The 20,919-nt window shown below is 43.8% G+C and overlaps 1 protein-coding gene, 1 long non-coding RNA gene and 4 other non-coding genes across 6 annotated transcripts; 3 read left to right on the plus strand and 3 right to left on the minus strand.

Moving 5' to 3' along the window:
* The first annotated feature begins 215 nt into the window (after positions 1-215).
* TRNAS-AGA (transfer RNA serine (anticodon AGA)) lies at positions 216-297 on the plus strand. The gene has a single exon. It is a non-coding gene; the product is annotated as a tRNA-Ser (tRNA).
* A 264-nt stretch (positions 298-561) lies between these two features.
* TRNAT-AGU (transfer RNA threonine (anticodon AGU)) lies at positions 562-635 on the plus strand. The gene has a single exon. It is a non-coding gene; the product is annotated as a tRNA-Thr (tRNA).
* Positions 636-1,187: 552 nt separating this feature from the next.
* On the minus strand, positions 1,188-1,261 carry TRNAI-AAU (transfer RNA isoleucine (anticodon AAU)). Its single transcript has one exon. It is a non-coding gene; the product is annotated as a tRNA-Ile (tRNA).
* A 252-nt stretch (positions 1,262-1,513) lies between these two features.
* TRNAL-CAG (transfer RNA leucine (anticodon CAG)) lies at positions 1,514-1,596 on the minus strand. Its single transcript has one exon. It is a non-coding gene; the product is annotated as a tRNA-Leu (tRNA).
* Positions 1,597-2,535: 939 nt separating this feature from the next.
* TTF2 (transcription termination factor 2) lies at positions 2,536-20,791 on the minus strand. The gene is made up of 23 exons (XM_066340927.1): positions 20,743-20,791; positions 20,549-20,660; positions 20,254-20,340; positions 18,524-18,590; positions 17,097-18,050; positions 16,154-16,280; positions 15,136-15,318; positions 14,782-14,939; positions 13,857-13,938; positions 13,443-13,556; positions 12,696-12,846; positions 11,916-12,021; positions 10,781-10,962; positions 9,767-9,920; positions 8,895-8,986; positions 8,100-8,182; positions 7,494-7,633; positions 6,566-6,736; positions 5,936-5,994; positions 4,942-5,095; positions 4,754-4,836; positions 3,725-3,799; positions 2,536-2,876 (listed from the first exon to the last, which is right to left on the minus strand). Exons 1-23 carry the CDS (start codon positions 20,768-20,770, stop codon positions 2,732-2,734), a joined length of 3,507 nt encoding a protein of 1,168 aa, XP_066197024.1. The 5' UTR covers positions 20,771-20,791; the 3' UTR covers positions 2,536-2,731.
* Positions 8,179-18,117, plus strand: LOC136375412 (uncharacterized). The gene is made up of 3 exons (XR_010746073.1): positions 8,179-8,269; positions 13,495-13,673; positions 17,112-18,117. It is a non-coding gene; the product is annotated as an uncharacterized lncRNA (long non-coding RNA).
* Positions 20,792-20,919: the final 128 nt, after the last annotated feature.

Below are 20,919 nucleotides of genomic sequence, written 5' to 3' on the forward strand. Positions count from 1 at the left end.
CCCCGGGGCCCGGTGGACAGCCTATGAGTTATCCCGGCCCGCCCCCGCTAGGGGACCCGGGCGGCCGCTCCGCGATCCCCGCGCAAATCCCGGCGTCCCCTTGGAATCCCGGCACGGAGCCGGGAACGCGCCAGAGGAAAGCACTGGAAAAGGTGAGGGAGCAGAGCCGCCGTGTGGCCGGGGAATTGTGGGAACCCAATTCACAATCTTATCTGGTAGTCGTGGCCGAGTGGTTAAGGCGATGGACTAGAAATCCATTGGGGTCATCCCGCGCAGGTTCGAATCCTGCCGACTACGGAGGGTTTATTTTCTTGCTTCTGAATATTCCTTTTCTCTCCGGTCCCAAATCCGCTCTCTGTTTGCCTATTATTTTTTGGTTTGGGTTTTCTTTTTCTGGACATGATAAAAAATTTCACCAGTAAGAAATAAAGAAAACGAGGGAATTCGAAGTCTCTGCCCGAGAGCCTCATGTCGAAGCGGAGATTCCAACAGGGAGGGGATAATCCCGGGAGTCCCCCGCCCTTTTGGGCAGGGCGAGGCGGAGCTGCCTGCGGCCTGGCCGGCGCCGTGGCTTAGCTGGTTAAAGCGCCTGTCTAGTAAACAGGAGATCCTGGGTTCGAATCCCAGCGGTGCCTAGGGGTATGCCCGGTGTACTCGCATGTTAATCTTGGGGTAGCCGCCGCTGTCCGTGGGCCGGGCTTCTTCGCGCTCTTTCCGTACCCTCAGCAGCAGTCCAGTGCGGCCCGAGTGGTTCGTATCTGTCTGGCTAGCGGGATAAGCTGGGTAGGGCGCCAATCGTTTTGTTTTCATCATTTCCCCAAGACTGAGAGGTCTCTCTGCCCTGCTGCCGCGCCCTCCGGGAGCGTCCTCTAGCGCGGATTCGGCTCTCGGCCCGTGTCATTTCCTCCAGGAAATTGGCTCTGCACTCCTACGGCTGCCGCCCGTGACAGGTCAGCCCTGGGCGACGCCTTTCCTTCAGCCCTTCGCTTCCTCACGTCCGGCTGGACACCGTCCTCCCAAGAAACAGCCCCGGCTCATCAAACCGGAACCCCAGCGGCGAAGGTGGCTTTTACCCGGCTCTGGAGCCGATCTCGGAAAGGTGCGGGTGCCTCCAAAAGGGTGGCTTGGGTTCTCTCCCCTCTTCTGCTGAAAACGGGTCTGGGGCTGGGGGGAGGCCCAAAATGAAATGGCCCGTACGGGGATCGAACCCGCGACCTTGGCGTTATTAGCACCACGCTCTAACCAACTGAGCTAACCGGCCGCCTTGTTGGCTGGTGTGCCGGCATTGCACATGTGGGATTGCAGCCAGGGCGGGGCTCACCATAAGCCGTGCGGCGCCCGCCGAGCCCATTCACCACGGTATTGCCCGCACGGAACAGAAGCGCAAGTGAGTGAGCACCACGCATGGCCCTGGCGTGCTTCCTGCCCCTGCTCGCCCACCCGCGTTTGGCGGGACCACGCATCGACACAACACCGCAAGGGACTCACGCGGAAAAGGACAAAAAAAAAAGTCTGTCAGGAGTGGGATTCGAACCCACGCCTCCAGGGGAGACTGCGACCTGAACGCAGCGCCTTAGACCGCTCGGCCATCCTGACCACTGAGTGAACCTTCCGGCCCGCCGCACTCGGTCCGCCCCAGTCCCGGCGCTGCCCCGGGCACGCACGGAGTGAATGTGCCTTGTTTAAGGCACCCGAGCGGAGCGGGCGGCGGCCGAGCCGTGCCAGGGCAGCACGGGACCCAGCTGCCCCTTACAGCCTCCAGGCACTGTCTAAACGCCCCCGACACACCACCCTGAAACAGCACGCGGCAGCAGGAACCACTGTTCTGTCGTGCGCCCAGTGACCACAGGTGAAGGCAGCTCTCAGCCCTCATAAGAGACAGAAGATTTTTGGCTTACTAAGAGATGCTTACATTACAGCAGTCCAGAGATCCGGACTAACATTAGAGCTACAGTTTTGCTCAGTTCTGTAGAGAACTGTGCAAACCAAAGTCACTTACTGTTCCTTTAAAATAATTTGAGTACCAAAACCACACATTCAGATCACTTCGCAGCAGAAATTTGCCGGTTCATGAGAGAGCAGCTAAAGGTAGGTGCTACACCTTTAACTTCAGAATTTCCTCAAAACTAATACTCAGAAAAAAAATCCCCACAAAAATTAGGAACTCAGGTTCTGTTTCATAGAAACATAACGAATCTAGGTCCCTGCTTCAGTAAGTATTTTGAACAGGGTAGAACAGATCGTCAAGAACAAAAGAGAAAGTGAAGTATTCTTCTAAGTCCTTCCTTAATTTTGATACTTAAAATTCTAAAATTTATAGTCTTCTTATGGAATAGTGCTCATTTTTTCTTGCCTTTCTTCATGCCCACACAACCTGACCATTCAACAGCTGAACTTCCCTACCTCATGTTTGTCTCCCCTGTTCCTGTTTCACTTATGCCTGTGCAGCTCCTGTGCTGGAAAAGGAAACTTTTCTAACTAGAATGCATTAATAGAAAACCAAGAACCATTTCTGTTTCAAAACAATAGTTTAACTTAAAATTTTATTAACCTTTGGATACATGATCAATACTGAAACTAGTTATTGGAATTGATAATGTTCCAAAACAGTTACAAAAATGTAGTTGTTTATTCAAAATAAATGACCATCTCCAAACAGAAGCCTTATGTTGAAATCTGCATAGTTACTCATAGGTATCAATTACTTTCTGTAGGATATTGCAAATGACAATTAGACACCAAAGAGAATTTTTAGCTCAGCCAGAGTCAGCTTAGTGAAGGTTTCTCCTTTGCCTGACAGAACCTGCTGGGCAAGACCTTTCTTCCTCTTCTGGAGTTGCAGGATCTTTTCTTCTACTGTTCCTTCACAGACAAACCTAAAAAAAAGATTTTTAAAAAAAGACAAAAAGCCACACCACACCATCTCAAGTGCTACGAAAAAGCATCAGTGTTATATAAATACTTCCCCAGTAAATTTCAAAAGATTCATCTTACTTAGAAATTAATAATTAGTCAATTATGTGACTGACAAAGTGCTTTTCCTCCTAATTTGTCTCAAAATGAGACAATCTCTGAACAGAAACCAGCTGTCCTCATATCCAACCATGATAACTTTTCAAATGTAAGTCTGATGCACTTCAGGTCTCAATTTCAGTCATCTGAAGTAACAGGAATTCTGTGATGAAATTCTCTAACTATTGCTTGATAACTGATGGCACATATTACACAAAAAAAACATTGTACCCAAGATAACATTTTAGATTCTAGTCTTTGAATGTACTCTGCATTTGTAATAACTAAGTTAATCTTTCAGTACTTAGTTACAGATGCTTTTTCTAAAAGTCAACTTTGCCACTTATTGGAAGTGCTTTATGTGTTTATTATTAGTGATACTAGAAAGGTTCAGGCTTAGGAATCACAGTGAAAAAATCCCCACTTAATTAAAAAAAAAAAAAAAGGTTTGGCACCCAAACTGTTCTCAGGACCATTCCAAATAATCCACAAGCTGAAAAATAAGAAAGCCCTGCTAGCTGTCATGACAGCAACATGCATGCAAGTGCCACACAGAACACATGAAAGCATTTTTATCTCAGTGCCCAAACCTCAATGCTACTGTCAGACCTTGTGTCCTGCTCTAAGTAGAGAAGCCAAGGACTCATCTCACTGACTAAAGGCAGACAGTATGTAAGCAGCAGCTCCTCATTTTGCTAAGTGAAATGCTGACCTGTGTATCACAACATCCTTCTGCTGCCCCACACGGTAAATGCGGTCACATGCCTGGTCCTCCAGAGCAGGATTCCTACAAGGTAATTAAAAGAAATAAATTTAAAAAAGCCTCATTTTCCTGCCTTCAGGAAATCTTGATTTCTTCCTCTGCAGAACTAAAACTGCTCCCAGGCTCCCTTAGGTTTACCAGCTTGATGGCCAGCCTTCACCCTGACTGTATTTCCCTTTGCCCAGAGTTCCACACAAGGCTAACTGCATGACTGAGACCACTGGTCCATGCAGCCCCAAGCCTGGCCAACAGTTGCTACTCAGAAAAAGCTGAGTAGGTGGTGAGGAGTGAGACAAAAAGGCAAACCCCAGTGAAAGAGGCCAACACTCAAATATTTACGTAAGAGATGGGTCCACCTGACAAAATCACAGGGAATTGTAAAAAATTGTGTAACTTCCATATTGTAGAAGCATCTCCTTAATGCTACTACTCAGCAGCTGGTTTTGTATGAGGCACATTAGTTTTTTAAAAAACCTGCAATTCTGACTTTGATGAGACAACACAAGTATCAGAGCTTGCACACACTCTTTTCATATGTCAAACCCAAAGGTACTCTAGTTGTGCCCAGTTACTGACTGTGCTCAACACCATTGATTTGTTTCAAGCCAAACTGCCTGTAGGCATTACTGCACCATTTCCATTAGTGAAAGAAATTAAGCCAGGGACTGCTGAGTTACTGGTAGCCTTTTGTGATACAGAGCTGCATGCCTACTTCTTTGGATTGCTGTTATAATCCTCTATTTTTTCTTGTACCTACAGAACTGTATTTCAGGGCAGTGAGCACTGGATTGACAAATCACTATCTTGGATGAAGGCTGTAGAAAACCCACTTTTCCACAGCTAACCACTCACCCCTACTATAAGCTAAACACCTACCTCCAGACTCAGTTGCCTCAGACATTACAATACATGCAGTGAGAAAGCAAGCAGCATGCCCTACATGTCCTCTCCAAGATGGAATTTGTTATTTCCCTTTACCAGTGCATGTCAAGGAGAAAGAGATGGTTTCCTCCAGTCAGGTTCAGGCCAACACCTCCAGCCAGCAACGAGATCAACACAACCTTCAAAGGCCAAAAGAACATTAAGAAACCTGTTTACAGTCACAGTCAGACATCACAGCTGCTCATAGCAGTGCTAGGAACTGTTTCCCTGCCCTGAATGCATACCTGGGGCCCTTTGGGATTGTTATTGAACTCTTCCACCACATCCATCCTCTGTTTGGGATTGACAGAGCCATCCACTGTGGCGTACTTCAGCCCCAGGCGCTGCAGGTGCACAGCCACAACTTTGAGCATGCTCGTCCACTGAGAAACAACCACGCTGCAGAGAGAACAGGGAGTTCACAGCCAGCTCTCTCTCTACTGGAACAGTTTGGTCAGAGCAGTGTCTCACCCAAGAGGCTGCAACAATTCAGGCACCTTCCCCACTGCAAACTGGAGCCCAGCCCCTTCCCATTTCAGAAATAGAGGTGTAGTGGTAGGACGTGCTGTGGAAAGTTAATACCCAGTAAACTTCACATAAATTAAGTCTATAATTTTTACCTCTATTTTTGGATTTTACATTTCCACCTCCCAACCACAAACCTGAGTTACAACACAGCTTTTTCTGCAAAACACAGTAGAACACAAAATTTAGATTCACTATAGCCTCTTACTCCCCAATTTCTTGGACAAAACAGTTTCTTGAAAGGAAACAAAAGCAATGTTGGTGCTCCCATTCTTATGATGAGAATGCTTTTTGGAAAAGACTGGAAAAAAGCTTTCTATTAAGAGTTCTGATCAAGGCCTTCCTTTATCTCTAACAGGTTCAGTTTTAATCTCTACTTTAGTCTTCCACTTTTTCTGGGTTGTGGGGTGGACAAATACTTCTCATCACAACCAAATTATTCCCAAGACTATTTCTGGAGAATAGTCTTCCTGGGCCTCAAGGCCAGAGATTTCTCTAACGTTCCCTTTATGTTTACACTTACCTGTATCTTAAACTCCCTTTTGTCTTAGACTTTTTTTTTCCTCAACACTTGCATTCAACTACTGCAGTACTGTCACATTTTACCATACCATGAGTTTTATATTCAATTATTTTAAGCTATTTCTGCTGTTGTCCAGAAACAGTGTGCTTCTCTCAATCACTATGACTAAAGAAAAGAACACGCTTGCTAACCTTTTCTGAGGCTCTGAGTGACTCTGAATAGTTTTCAATTCAGCCAAGAGTTGAGCTATCTGCAGGAAAAAAAATCCAGAACATTAGTCTGCTTGCTCTCATAATCCAGCTCGTGCTTGGTTATTCTTTATTAAAAGTAGAAAGTGATCAGAATAGCTTTTCAACTGGGATTTCTTCTGTGCTTAGAATTTGAAGAGATTTTAATAGTGATTTGGTAAGAACACTCCCACCACAGAAAACAGGGTCAGGAAATCAGATCATACAAGCCTGTCTTACAGAGTCCAACTCTCCTGTGAGAAATGATTACCTCTCCTCTTATTACCATCCCTTTTTTCTAGCTCCACGGTCTCATATGCAAGTTCTTCTGAGCTTCTGGGACTCCACTGCTTAAGATTTTCACTTAGTCTTTCAGCAGTCACATTCTCACAGCTTTACTAGAAGTACCCTCGAACATGTGAGAAGTTGGGGCCTTCCCAGAAGGGGTTCAGCAGGCTATCATCTAACATACTCATCTGATTTCATCTCAATTGGCAACTTAGCCAGCAATTACCAAGGTCATGAGTCATGTAAGAGGCAAAGTGCTGAAATCCAAGCTTCTCAAGGAAGGTAAGAATGCCACAACCATAATACCTTGGTGCTTTCCCTGGTGATGTCAAAGATATCTGTTTGAAAGGCTGTGCCATTGAGGTAGACTGTTGATTTGGCGTCAGGAGTCTGGAGCTCAGACAGTGTCAAAGCACCAAGCTGTTCCTCAATGGAGAGTGAAAGGCCTTCACTGTTCAAGTTAGCTGGATCCAGAGCCTGTGGGAAGAAAGCAAAACAATAATCACAGTCAAGCCTGAGATCAAATTCAGTACTTATCCAGCCAGAAGAGTACCTGCTGAGGACACTGGGTTTGAAGGATGCTATGCAATATGAAGACATAACAATTAAGAAACACTTCTGGATCAAACAGTCCCCTTGGACCTTTACTCTATCCCAAAAGGGGCAGTGTATGGAAAGTATGTGAGCTTAGCCATTTCCTGTGGTCTAGTCTCCTCAGACCACCCCCCCACAGCATTTAACAACTGCAGGAATACAGATGTTAGAACATAAATTCCTGCCTGTTCCCCTAATAGCTGAACTTTCTCTACAGCTACCATATATATATATATAGTTCAGAGCCAAGAACCCCTGAATGATTAATCTGCTTCATGCAAGGCAACCTCAAAGCACTGACAGAACTCTACAACACACAAGCCCTTGAAACAGGCTACACTTGTGCACTTTTCAAGACTAGGTAAAGATTAAGACTTCTTTACCTTTAAAATTCTTTTTCCCTTTTTATCTGAATAAAGGTATTTCCAAAGATACAGTTGCCCATGTAAGCCATGCTGGGGAACTCTTCAGTAGAAGGTAAGCCCATATAAAACATCTTGGGCTTTAAAACACAGTCCAAAAATTGACTCTGTTTGTACTCTCATAGCTAAGAGAAACAAAGGTGTTACCAAGTCTGTTAACTTGCATAAACACTTTTAAAAGCCCCACAAAACCCCCCACACCACTACAGTGCAATTACCACTTTCAGTAAGGAGAGATGGCAGCAGCACTGACGGAGCCTCAAGAGCATAGACAAGACATGGGCAGTGCTTGAGACCTGGGAGGCACTTTGTGAGCCTGCTAGAATTTCCTTCTGACTGACTCCAAACTCTTGTGCAACTGTCAAGGAAGGAAGACAAAACATCAAGAGCTCTTGGAGGCATTTCCAAGCACTGCCCATCCATTCCCAGGAAGAGGTTCATGAAGAGGAGTCAAGAATGAGCAGGCAAGCAAATGCCTGATTAAACACAGGAACTCATCAACCCCCACTTTAATTAAAAAAGAAAAATAAGGTAATAACATAAATCAGAGTATGATATACCATACACTAATGATGACATATATTATCTGAGCAACTAGACCTTTATTTCAAAGGAAATTTTAGAAACAAGAAGGGTTAAGAGATTTTCCCAGAGCCACAACAATGAGAACAAACTTTTGAAATACTAAGGTATAAGTCTTTTTAACATGAGGGGAGCATTTTCTGAAGAATTTCTAAGTCCTGACCCCAGGTCTCTTCCCCCTTCTGAACTGTGCACTTAAGAGCCATTTCTGCAAGTGTTTTCAGGGGAGGGCATGCTCAAACCTTTCTCAAAGGGGTTTCCACCATCATACTCTCTACCTTCGTTTTTCTGCTCTTGTCTCTTTAGGTAGGATTGTAGTGTTGACCTGTAAAAACAAGACAAACACACTGGGATTCAGAGCAAGAAAAAAGGCAAGAGGGACCTGAGCGTAGCAAGCTGATGATGGATTAAGGTAAGGAAGGTTTCATTAATCATTCAGTCACAAAACTATCACAAAAAAAACCCCAGATTTGTTTAACTTGAGTATGATCAAAACCAAAGATGCATTTTGGGAATCACAAGAGAAAGCAAATCTGCTTTTTGAGCATGGGAATACCTTTAAATGTATATTTAAAAGGAAGGAAAACTCTTTACAGTGAGACTGCTGAAAGAGCCTAAGAGAACACAATGCTGCTGACTTGCATTACAGCTATCTAGAGAGGCCAGCATAATTTCTAATGGTACAAGAATCACAGAGCAAACATGATAATTTTCTTTACAGGTGCTCACACATCATCATTTAAGAGCTACTTGTTGCAATTCCAAGTCTTTGGAGTCTTGAAATCAGTGAGATTAAGTGTAAGGCTAGAATACAAAGCTCATATGAGGTATGACTATATGGAAGAAATTGATCAGTTTTGCCTACTACCCGAACAAGCAAAGTATTTTCAAACACACTAGACAGATAAATCAGAAGGGGAAAAAATTACCAGAAGTTTGTCCAAAAGCTCTCCTCATCTGAAGTGAATTTCTCTTCTGATTTCTATATCAACAAGAAACAAACTCACAAAATACCGTATCTCTACCCACATTCGTACCTGGATCTTGCAAAGAGCACATTGTACACAGATTGTTCCTCTGCTGTAAGTTTTAACTGATGCAACTGCGTGCTGCGCTGGGGCAGAGATACCTGAAATGAAAATTCACAGGATCAGATGTATGTAGTGCAAAAGTCTCACAGAGCATCACAAACACCAGCAATCCAAGATTTAACACAGTACTCTAAGTCTCAGAATATAACTGTTTGTTCAGTGAAGCCATGTGTATTAACACAGTTATGACACAACACAGACACTCCCAGAACTTCAAGGAGCCTGGTTAACACTCGCAGTAAAATCTTTATTCCAGCTCATCTAAAAACAAGAGGCATGAGCTACTGTGTATGAACTGCTCGACAACTACCACAGAGGGATTAATTTTCGTGTTGTGTTGTGTAGCTTATTTCCCCATTCAAAATCAGACAGTACACCAAAACTATACCTTTTAAAGGCTTAAGACACACCTATGACCTACTACTCCATTCAACAGACTGTTTGTAAAAAGCAATGCAGAAAGCCAGTGCTCCAGCACACATCAGGTCCACCTGACATGTAGTAGCTTGGGTTCTCAGAGATCTAGGCTAGTTCAGTGATCTAGACTAACTTTCCACTAAGTAGCCATCTACGTGCAATCACTTGGCATATTTTTGTCTGCATGTGATTTATAACTGAAAGGTTTCATTATTCTCTTTAATTCTGCTTTCTGAGTAAGTAACCAAAGCATCCCACAGGCATTTGCTTCTCTCGCTCTAGAGACTGCAGCGGATAGAAAACCCCCACTCATTAACAAATTTATGCATGTTAATAACTAATTGCCTGCTGCAAGGAAAACAAGGGAATTATGGTACAGTTTTGGAGGGTGAAGTTCTTACCAGGGGCTTGCCAGCTGAATCCAGCTGGTCCTTAGTTCTCTGCAGTAAGAGGCTCCTTGTTAAGAGGCTTAGCCTCTCCTGTCCCTTCCTTGTGCTGTTATCTACCTGGTACTTCCACACTTTGTATTCATCAAAAGGAGAGCAACGCAGAAACCTGTGACAGGAAGGAAGGAGACTTCATACCAAGGAAAGAAGAGTTCTTCACTTATTCTGCAGTGACCAGAACCAAATTCCTTGCTATTCCTTGCTACCAAAACAAACCATTTCCAAATGCCATAACTGCATAGCCAAGAGCAGTAAAACATTTCCAGTGCAATGGTGGTAATAACTTGTTTGCTTAGATGTCCTACCACCACTAATAGTGTAAGCACCTGTTTCTGATTCTGTACTCATCACTTCCTCTCAGCCCACTATGTTTCAAGCATCATCAGCAAACAAAGGACATCAAAGATGCAGAGGCACTTGCCAAAAAACATATTAATCTGTTATTTCAAAATAGCAAACTTCTTACTTGACAAATAATTTCAATTATCCAAAACTAATTTCAAATGCAAGTTCTGTCTGGTTCTAGAACAACATTTGTAACCTTTGCCCCCTCAGCTGTGAGGAACATTTGTTCATCACTGTTTAGAGAATCCAAAGTTTTCACTTCAGTGTCCTTGTAGCACAACACTCCAAGAAGGATCTTCCAGGCTGCCTTGGTAACAACAGGGATTAACTCATAAAACCTCTGTTCATTAATACTGTTTCTTTGCATAGTCACCCTGAAGACAAAGGTGATTTACCCTTTGTTGTCCATGGAGGCAGAAAAGCTACATGCAACAGCAGACACATGGTCAGCCTTGTGTAATGCCTCAACCACATTGCAATCCAGTGCTAAGTATTAATATAACTAAGCCTACTACTCCACATAACTTAGAGACATCTCAAACTTAGAAACAACTTCAGCACTTTGTCAGAGAAGAATTACTGGGACTGAAACCCTGTCCATGTGGTCATGTGCAGCCAGCTCACCTCAGGAGAGAGTACATGTCCTGCAAGTTGTTCTGTATCGGCGTCCCAGTGACAGCCCATCTGGCACTGGCTCTCAATTTGCACACAGCTATAGAGGTTTGAACCCGTGGGTTTTTAATATTGTGAGCTTCATCCAATATAATTCGAGCCCAAGCTACTCTGAGCAGAGGAGATGATCGACTCTGAAAGAAAAAGCAGACTATAATCTGAAGCAAAACCTAGGTATTTCAAGGAGCCACAAGCAAACTCATTTTCCCAGCAAGAAGTCTTTTCCTGATGTTAGTCAGCAGCAGTTTGTGCTTACTGTCATGTAAGAAATGGTCTCCAAAAATCATCTCTTTAAAGCTTCCACCTTTAAAGTTCATAAGTTGAAAACTAACTCATTTGCCTGAAATCAATAACAGTTTCTACTATTTTGCTTGTTTTCTTGCTTTTAACATTTTATTGTGCAATGTTCTTGCCTCAAGATGTTTCATATCAGTGAAGTTTTGCTATGCTGAGATAAAGGGCCACATATAATTATTCTGATCTCTCAAAATTTTATAGATGCCATCTATAAGTTTCAGGAAATTCCAAGGCCTGTTTTCTTCAAGAACTACATCTAGAGCTGTCCACAGAGGTAGGAGACAGCAAGGGATGTCTTCTACATTGTGCAGTCATTTCAGTCAGCACCTAGTAATCACATCATTGTTTTCACAGCCCAGCCAGCACACTGCTGTTTCTTTAAGGCAGCATGGAAGCTGCCTCAGTCTCAGCTCAGACTGACTCAGAGCCTGAGCATGACAGGTTTCTGGTAGTTTGGAGTGACATTAGTGACTCAAGTGACAAAGGACATCAAACAGGAGATTCTACTGCTCCTTCTCCTCAAAACGAGAATGAGATTCACCACTGCATTCTTAAAATTACTTAAGACATTTCAGCTGTATTCAATATAGCAGATTCTATAATTCTACAGAACAGATATATTGTGATACATATATAATATATATATTATGAAAAAATAATGAAAAAAAAATAAAAAGGCTTCTGCTCACTGGCAGTGGCACATATAAGGTGCTACTTGAAACAACAAGGGTTTGCAACACTCCAGAAGAAAACCTTAAGGCAACTACCTATCGACATTATGGCTTCTCACCTGCACATCATGGTCCTGAGCAGGGACTTCCCCCTCCTCTTTGCTTGTGGGAACCTCATTGGAGAGAAGGCTGTAGGTTGTGACAACAACATCATATCCAGAAAGCCTGAATGAAGGGAAAGTAGTAATCAGGAGCAAGAAAAATAAGGAATTCATTTTGCAAGAGAGACTTAATACATGCTGAAGAATGCATTTAAGAACAACACAGAGGTAAAAGAGCTGAAATGCTGAGTTTTACAGAAAATTGAGCTTCGTTGCAACTGAATAGGAAAGACACATCGTCCTCATTTCATTGATACTGAAAGTAGACACATCAAGCTCAAGATGACAGTAAAAGCCATTGACCAGAATGCACACCACATGGCATGAGCCTGGTACCCAGGAATACTGCTCAGCATGGCCTGAAGAGGGCTAGAAAACACACTGATTTACACATACAGCTGATAAAAAAATACAACTACAAAGCACAAACATGGAAGAAACTGCCACTCACAATCTTTGCAAGCAAGAAGTATTTTAGAGAATATACACCTTTTTATTTTTTGCTATCGGAAGCAGCAACAGCCTCCACCAGAATCACTGAGCATGGGCACAGGCCATAAGTGTTTTAATGAGTACACACTGACAGTACATATCAGCCTGACCTTCTGGACCTTCCACATTCCAATACTTCACGTTCTCCCATCATTCTACATCTACTGAGTTTCAGTGTGGATAAACACAATCTCTTGCTACATACTGTTTTGCTTTTCTTGGTCATATTTATGGTTTAGCACTTACACCTCTGCATGCTTATCTCGATTTGGCCCATGGTACAAATAGACCCTCAGTTTGCCAAAGGCCACGCGTCTCTCAATCTCTTTCTTCCAGTGATGGATCAAGGATGCGGGACAAATGACTAAAGTGCCATGGGAAGGGACAACAGTGAAGTCTAAAAGAAAATATTGCAGACAGGTTTCAATGTCTTCACATTAGACTAGAACAAAGACAGAAATTTTGGAAATTCGCAGTTGAGAAGAATTTCCATGAGGATACAGACAGTACAGACTGTGGACACAGATGCCATACTCTTTAAAAAAGCACTAACATCCCCAGTGTCTGTGGACAAGATAAAAGTAATCTTTGGGGGACAGCTGGAAAGAAAAAAAGATCAGTTACAGAGAGGTGAGTAGTAACTATTTGAAGTACCTACGAAAACTATGCATATGTTTAAAAAAACCTATGACACCTTTTGCAAACCCAGCATATGCTGGCTTTAACTATTTAAGGAAAACAATAAAAAAAGAAATCCCCAGACAATATAATGAGTTGGAAAATCCTACATATCCAAGGGCAGACAAAAATGACCCTGATCAAAAGAAAGGCCACACAAGGAAGCACAGTACAATTTAGCCAAATGAAAGCTTCCTGCAGAAGGACAGTGAGCACACTGTGTTGGTCTACAAACCCTTAACCTATAATGCTTTAAGCATTTCATATGGCCCTTCACCATAATGTATGTGCTATAGGACGGAATCAACCCCATACCATTTTTGGATAGCCATATTCCTAACGTCTCCTTTCTTTTCTCTGTCTTCAGCTGCTTCTGAGCCAGAATGAGAGCAATCATTGTTAAAGTCTTCCCCAAGCCCATGTCATCCGCTGCAAAAAAACACATTCAAGTTACCACCTGCAGAAATGAGCCCCCTTGGATCTGCACTGAGGGAAATACTACAACAGAAAGTGCCCTGGGGAACCCAGAAAATCAAAAATACTCAGGTGAAAATTTCAGGGTATGATTTAGTCATTGGTTAATACTTGTACTTGGTAATAGGGCACAGAAAACAAGCCCTTTTGCCATGCTTACAACCAACCAGTTATTAGCCTCTAAGTAAGTTACATGCAAAACTTTGCTGCCACAGATCAGCCCCACAAAATCCACTTTTCCTTTCTGTTGCTCACCCAGAATTCCTCCAGACGGCCTCTGACTCTCTCTCCAGAGAAGCCATGCAAGTGCCTGCTTCTGGTGCTGCAGCAGTGGCACCTGAGGGGGGAGTGAGACAGAGGGTTTGAAGCAAACATCTGGCAAAGTGTAGACAGTTCTGCTTCCTGTACCAATTAGCCTTTACAACTGTGTTACTACAGTCCTGCTAAAAGGAGTTTACCTACTTGTTCTTTCTCCATATGGGCTGGGATACCCAAGGTAAGCAATTTCTGAAGCCAGGAGGTCAGCAGTACGATAGATGAGTCTTCCTAATGTTTCCTGCACTAACCAGCCTAGTGCCTCAGAGAGCAGATAAGGATGGCTTGTTTAGCTGGAAAATCCACCCCAGATTACCTTGTTTACAACAGCTACCACTGTCAAGGAAAGGGATTGAGAACACTTCCCCTTTTCTCACTGAGACTAAGACCCCTACAGACTCTTAAAACAGGAAGGACTACATACTACCATCACAGGACATTCAGTGACCTTCCCCACCACTGAAAAGGTCCCAAGACAGTGTGACAAGTGACACAACACACATCCATCTACACACCGTCCTGTAGAGGCACGTACGTTTATTTCAATACCTTGCATGTAACCTCAAACAGATCAGAACTGACTACTCTGGAGTCCATCACATTGCATGAACTCAATCCCCTGCACAGTTTTTTGAAAGATTATTTCTTATAGCTCACCAGGAAGAATGAACAATGAGGTTCTCAGGCTGTTCCTCACACCTTTGTTCTGCCAGTCACATACAAACATAGATGGAATGTAATTAGAGTATCTCCTTCCAGCAAGATGCAAAGTATGTCAAAGTGGGAAGGAAGGAATGCTCTAGGGCACCACTCAGAGGTTGTGATTCATTCAGCAGCATGACAGCTTCCATCCTTGCCAACCCACCTTCAGTCCAGAAGGATCTTCAGCAACTGTCTCCTCTGTTGGACAGGATTCTAGAGATTTGTGAAGTTGATTAATAGCCTCAAATGTGGCCTTGTGTACAGCCCTGATTCGATCTTCTGTCATTTTTCCCCCATACAGATTCTGCATACCAGCGCTCACTGCAAAGATACAGTACCAGAGATATATTCACAACGCTAACTCAGATATTGACTTCAGTGGCAACAGATGCCTGAGGGACAGTATGCAGTATCAAAACAGGCTTAGTACTGTCACATGTATCCACAAGTTGCAAGATTATTTCAAAACTAGTACTCAACAGTGTTCTCTGTAATGGCAAAGTCTTTCTATACTTACTTCCAAAACTCTGGCCACTGGAATCCCAAGTAGCAGCAGCTGAGGGGTGACTGAGTGAGCCTGCAGAGGCCTTTGCTGTAGAATCCTGGAGCAGGAGTGGTGCTATCAACTTTGTACCACCTGGCCTGCCAGCTGGGTTAGACAAAGATTCTTCACGGCAGCTGCTGCTCGTGCTATCCTGCCCTTAAGGAGAAAGGAATCACAGACTGAAAAGGCTGCACAGTGAACCTCAGAGCTTTGCTCTACAGCCCAGAGAAGAGCCTTCATTTTGCCCAATAGTCTACTTGCAAAATACTATGAAGTGGTGACACCAGTTTAATAGCAAATTACCACATCACCTGAGCCATTGCATGTACCAGCACATGCTCTTGGCCTGCTGCTGTGACAGGCAAGGAGTCCAGCTCCAGCCTCAGAATGTGGTTTACAGCAACACAGTGAACTCTGCAGCTGTGATCAGAGTAGTGCAGACAAGGTCAGTTTTGCACCCTGTTCCCAGATGATTTATTAATTTTGAAGACCTCTCTCGTCAACATCTTGAACACAAAAACTATCAAAACATCCACGAACAAATGGGCTAAGAGCTCATGAGCTTTCCTCTCTCAGGAATGGCACATTGGAAGCAGCTAATTTTGAATCTGACAACATGAATATTGTGACAACAAGCATGAACAGCACAGTCCCATAATGCAACAGAGGAATTTAACACTTCACTGGCACGTTCTCACAGAGATACCTGTCTCAATCATTTAGTCAAAGCTGGAAACCTGGTTCCTAATGGTGGGAGGAAACTCACATGAGAAGCCACCATGTTACAGAGGAAACATCTGAGCTGTTCCATTCATCTGCTCCCAGACACATATTTTGCAATTAACACTTTCCATCTTCAGTTAATCTCAACATACAAACGTTTTATAGACCACAGGCCCTATATAAGTTTATGCTATATTTCCTCCATATTAACAACTATTTTAAGACTGTTTTGTAAACTTCTGGAGCAAAAAAAAAAAAATAGCCCTACCTTTTTCACTAGTATCTGTTGTTGAAATGTTAAGAGCACTGAGTGCAGCTTCCAAATCCTGCACTTGCTTTAATAACCGTTCCCCTTTATCTGGCAGCAACTGAACATTCACTGTAGCCAGCATACTCTGCAAAAAAAGAAAGAAACCAAAACTTGAGTGTGGTTACCAAGCTCTCTGCCAACACAGAACAATCAGGTCAGAATTCTAAAAAGAACTAATCTTATCCCATTTTAATTTGTATTTTGGTACTGTTCTGTGATCTCCAAAAGCTTTCAGGTGCCATTCAGTGCAGTTAAACAGTCTTTTAGCAGAAAATAAACTATCATTTATTTATAATGAAAATAATCATTAGTGTTCTTTAGAAAATATGGAAGGACACAGGGATTCCACCTTTTTATGAAACAGGCAGTCAGGTGAGTCACACAATATCTCTCAAAACATCCACAACACTTAATCTACTTGCACCTTTCTTTCTGTGCTTGCAGAAACAGCAGTTCTGACTTTATTTCAAGGTTCTATTCTGAACTCTAGACAAACGGGGGTTTATAATAAAAACTGTAAAACACAGTGATTGGCAATTATTGGAAAAAAAAAAAAAAAAAGGCAAACAGGTAGTTTATTTCACCCTAGTGTGAGTTTTCAGAGCTAGATGACTCCCACTGCACAAGGCCAAGAGAGGCTACCAGAAACAGCCATGTTATTCACATAGGTTAAACTGGCTGTGCATTATTCCATTTTATGCAAATTACTTTCAGAGTAAAAGACAAGACAACCTCAGGTGGGTCAAAACTGAGCATCCCCACAGGCAGAATATTGTATTACCTTAGAGGTAATTGGTTTGTATCTGCTTAATACACCTGGTCTGTACTATGTCTCTGAGTCAGGGAAGTCACCTTGAAAACAGAACAATAAACCCCCCAAATAATAGATGCAGTAAATGACCTTTTTCTGTTTCAGCTGGACTACAAGATGGTTATGAAGCACTTTAGGGTCCTGGGGTCCTTCCATGTGACGTGATGCTGCTGCTCCTGGCAAAGATGTCCCCTGCACACTCTTTCCTGATTTTTGTAAAGGAATCTCAACAGATTTCTCAGGTTTACTTTTACCTGATGAGGAACAAACAAATTGTACTTCATCGCTGTCACTGCCAGAGGCTTCACCAGGAGGCTGTGGCAGCCCTGGCCCGAGAGGTGCCTTGGGCAGCTCTGCCTCTGCTCCTCCCCTCAGGGCAGCATGCTGCGATGCCAACTGTGCTCCTGCTGGGGAAGGGCCATCTTCCTGAGACACCGGTTTCCTTTCACCATTCTTCTGACCAGTGCAATCTTCTTCTCTTGTTTCTTTGTCCCTACAGCTTTTGAAGCTTTTTTCTCCAAGCTGCTCCTCGCCTGGAGTTTTGGTACTTGTACTTTGCTTTCCAAGACTTAGTGTTGAGAGTTTTGATCTTGTGCCTGGCTCCTTGTCCACACAATCAGAAGGCTTCTTGGATTCCCTGCCACTGCCACCATATTTCTCTTCCTCTGAAAGTGTATTTTTCCCTTTCCTGGTCTCAGAAAGGCAAAGTTTAGATTCAGACACTGTAGTCTCCTGAAGTTCTGGGTCACTTTTACTTCCTGTGGATGGCTTCTTTTTATGTTTAAGCTCTTCTAGAGGTACTATCTCTGTGGAGGAATCAGAGGTTGAATTCTCTTTATGTGACACCAGCACACCCTGATTCTCTCCTTTAACTCCTTTTGCTTTACTTTCCTCTCCATTTCTTTGCTTCATTTGTTTCCAGGATGATGGTGCACAATTCTTGTCTAGCACTTTGAATGGATTTCTTTGGCCAGTGGGATTGAAGAAAGGTACTGTTGTGGGCTGGGATTCCAAGGGTGTTGACACTTGGGTAGCTTTTGGATCCTGCAATATGTACATGGGAGTAAATGCTAATGTACTAATTATTAAAGCCTGTTAATAACACAGACAACCTGATCACCTCAAGCAAGACTTCATCCTCTATCAAGATCATCCTTCCTATCATTTTAACAGGATTAGGATAAATATTTCAAAAGAAATCCAAAATAAAGCTGCTGGTTTTCTACTTTCTTTGCCATTCCCATTATCTTTTGGGATCAAGTCCCAATAGCAAAATCTCTAGAAAGGAGGACAGCCAGGAATTAAATCCAAGTTTCTTCTAAGACTGAAGAATAGCTAGTACTTCACACAGCTTAGGAGAAAGAGAAGTCTCATCTAGAAGACAGCATGCCTGATACACTTCTCAGCTGGAAAATACAAAATCTCCCACTAAGTAGTTTCAAAGGTGATTATGGTACATGGAATGAGAAGTCATGCTGGAATCAGGCAACACTGTAATACAAACAAAACATGCATACCTGCCATGGGACACTTCCACACCATCTCTTCCCCTTCAGCTTACCCTTAACGCATCGGTAAAACAACCTACCAAGGATTACAACAAGATTTCAATCCCAGGAGCCAGTAAAGAAGCTCCAAGCATTCTTTTAAAAGCACTTTGCACCAAAAATCTTCACAGACAAGTTCTATTAACCTGCACTTTACATTCAGACCTTTGCATAACAAATGGCCATGAACACTGGCAACAGAGCTTTTTACAGGAGTAGTGTTCTCTGAATAAAGATTCCTAGGTGGTTTTTTTTTAATTTTAGCAATAGAAGAGTAACTGCTCAGGCAAAAATACTGTCTGTATTTAGAGCCTTAGAAGCATCTTATGATTTCAAGGAGACGGTTCTACATTTACTTACATTGCACAAGTCACCTCATCTTTATAGCAACTCAGGGACAAGAATACTTTGAATGTAATTTCTTTTTTAAACTAGCAGCCAACCAGGACTGTGGGGGTGGGCGGAGCCCCGGCTGCTCTGCCCTGGAGAGAGCCAAGATGAGGAGTTAAGAAAGAATTTTGCAACTTCACCCAGAGCCCCTAAGACAAAAGACAAACTTTGTAGTCACGGCGACCTGTCCGGAGACCCACAAGCCCCCTCGGGATTTTATGTAGATCTGTTACAATTGATTGGTTTTGTACTCTTTTCCTCCCACCCTGGTGTCCCATAAAAACCCCTGGGTTTCCTCTGGTTGGCAGAGGGTACCTCGTCCCTGGACTCCTTTCACTGGTACCTTTGCAATAAAGTACCACCTGCAGAAATTCCACACGAAACCTCTCTCTCTCTCATCACGGGCCGGCTAAAAGAGAGGCAAACTCACAAAGGCAGGAGCTGAGAACACTGAGGTGAAATCACTGAGGTGAAAAATCACTGCTCTGTCCGATGCTGAGAAGCCCCTCTGCCAGCTGAGGAGCGCCCTGACCCCTCAAGAAGCTGTTTTTAGCGAGACATCTTTTGGGGGTGGTTGTGGCTCTCCGGGTCCCAAGCGGCGGACCCCATCCACCAGCTGGAATACAGGACTACTGCAAGTACTTTATCAGAATTAACACTGGTGAATTTGTTACTGAGTTTGGATGAACCCAACCACAGAGCCATGTTCAATTCTGCTAAAAACAAACCTTATCTGATGACCTAGGTTTATACTACTGGATGTAACTGCTAATAAAAGTGGCAAACATTTGGAAACAGGGTAAGTGAAGGCCTCAGGGTTCGATGACCCTCTTCAATTTTAGAAGGAAACTGCAAGTCAGTCACCATCAAACAATTCCCAATGCTTCAACATGTACCATAAATCCCTATTTCCACTTTGAATGACTGTTAGTTCAACTCTCTCACTTGTTCAAAAATAATAGAGAGAGCTAAGATCCTCCTGATCCCAAGAATAACGATCTTTAAGAGGCAGCATCCTACAAAGTAACTCTTCAAAGATGTCATAAAAATGAGATACTCTAATAAGAGCCCTCTTTTCGCTATAGAACACAGGTGCTGCTTAGGTGGATGTTAAACCCTCATTACAGAAAAACAACTTAGCCACAGGATTCAAGTTTTCTGACGTGTGACTGTAAACACTAAACGACCATTAGTCAGAATCAGTTTGAGAAGGTTATTTTAAGTACTGAACATAGGATAAAGAAGAAGGAACAAAGGTTTTACCCGTTTAAACGCAGGCATCCAGTTTTTTTGAAAAAAATTGAACTTACTGGCATTCATCTCTGTCGGGCTGCTGAACCAGGACTTGCAGCTCCACCACGCAACCCTCATGGATCAAGCAGTGAGAAGCAGGAACCCTGAAAGGAGGAAAGGAGAAGCAGAAGAATACAGACAAGACGAACTGCCCAGGAAAATGCCACCGCAAAACAATCACTTGTGATAAAATAAAGGCTGCGCACGAAAACAAGCTTGCAACTGCTGACTCAGCAGTGAACTTCCCTCAGGACAGCCAAGTGTGCCCCCTGTCCCATCGTCCCCCTCCTGCCGCCCCTGCCCTGCACCTACGGCGCTGGGAGGACGAAGTCGCAGGCAGCGGGGCCCTGCGTCCCGCATACGTAGAAGCTCTTCCCTTTGTTGGGGCCATCGCGGACGCCCGTTTTCAGGAAGCAGAGGGACCCTGCGGAGTGGAGAAGAGCAGAGCCGGTCAGGCCGAGCCCCCCACACTCCCCCCTCACGGCGATCCCGGGGCCGCCGCTCACCGTGCTCGGCGCACCTCACAGCCTCCATGGCCGGGCAGCACGGCCGCGCCCGCCCGTCTAACCGGCCAGTCCCGCCGGCCCGACACTCGCACCAATCAGCGCGGGGCAGGGGCGGGACACGGGCCGGGGCAGCCAATCGCCGCTCTGCCCTCCCGCGCCCCCGAGGGCGGAAACAGG

The sequence above is a fragment of the Sylvia atricapilla genome, chromosome 2 (assembly GCF_009819655.1).
Source record: "Sylvia atricapilla isolate bSylAtr1 chromosome 2, bSylAtr1.pri, whole genome shotgun sequence".
Taxonomy (NCBI): domain Eukaryota; kingdom Metazoa; phylum Chordata; class Aves; order Passeriformes; family Sylviidae; genus Sylvia; species Sylvia atricapilla.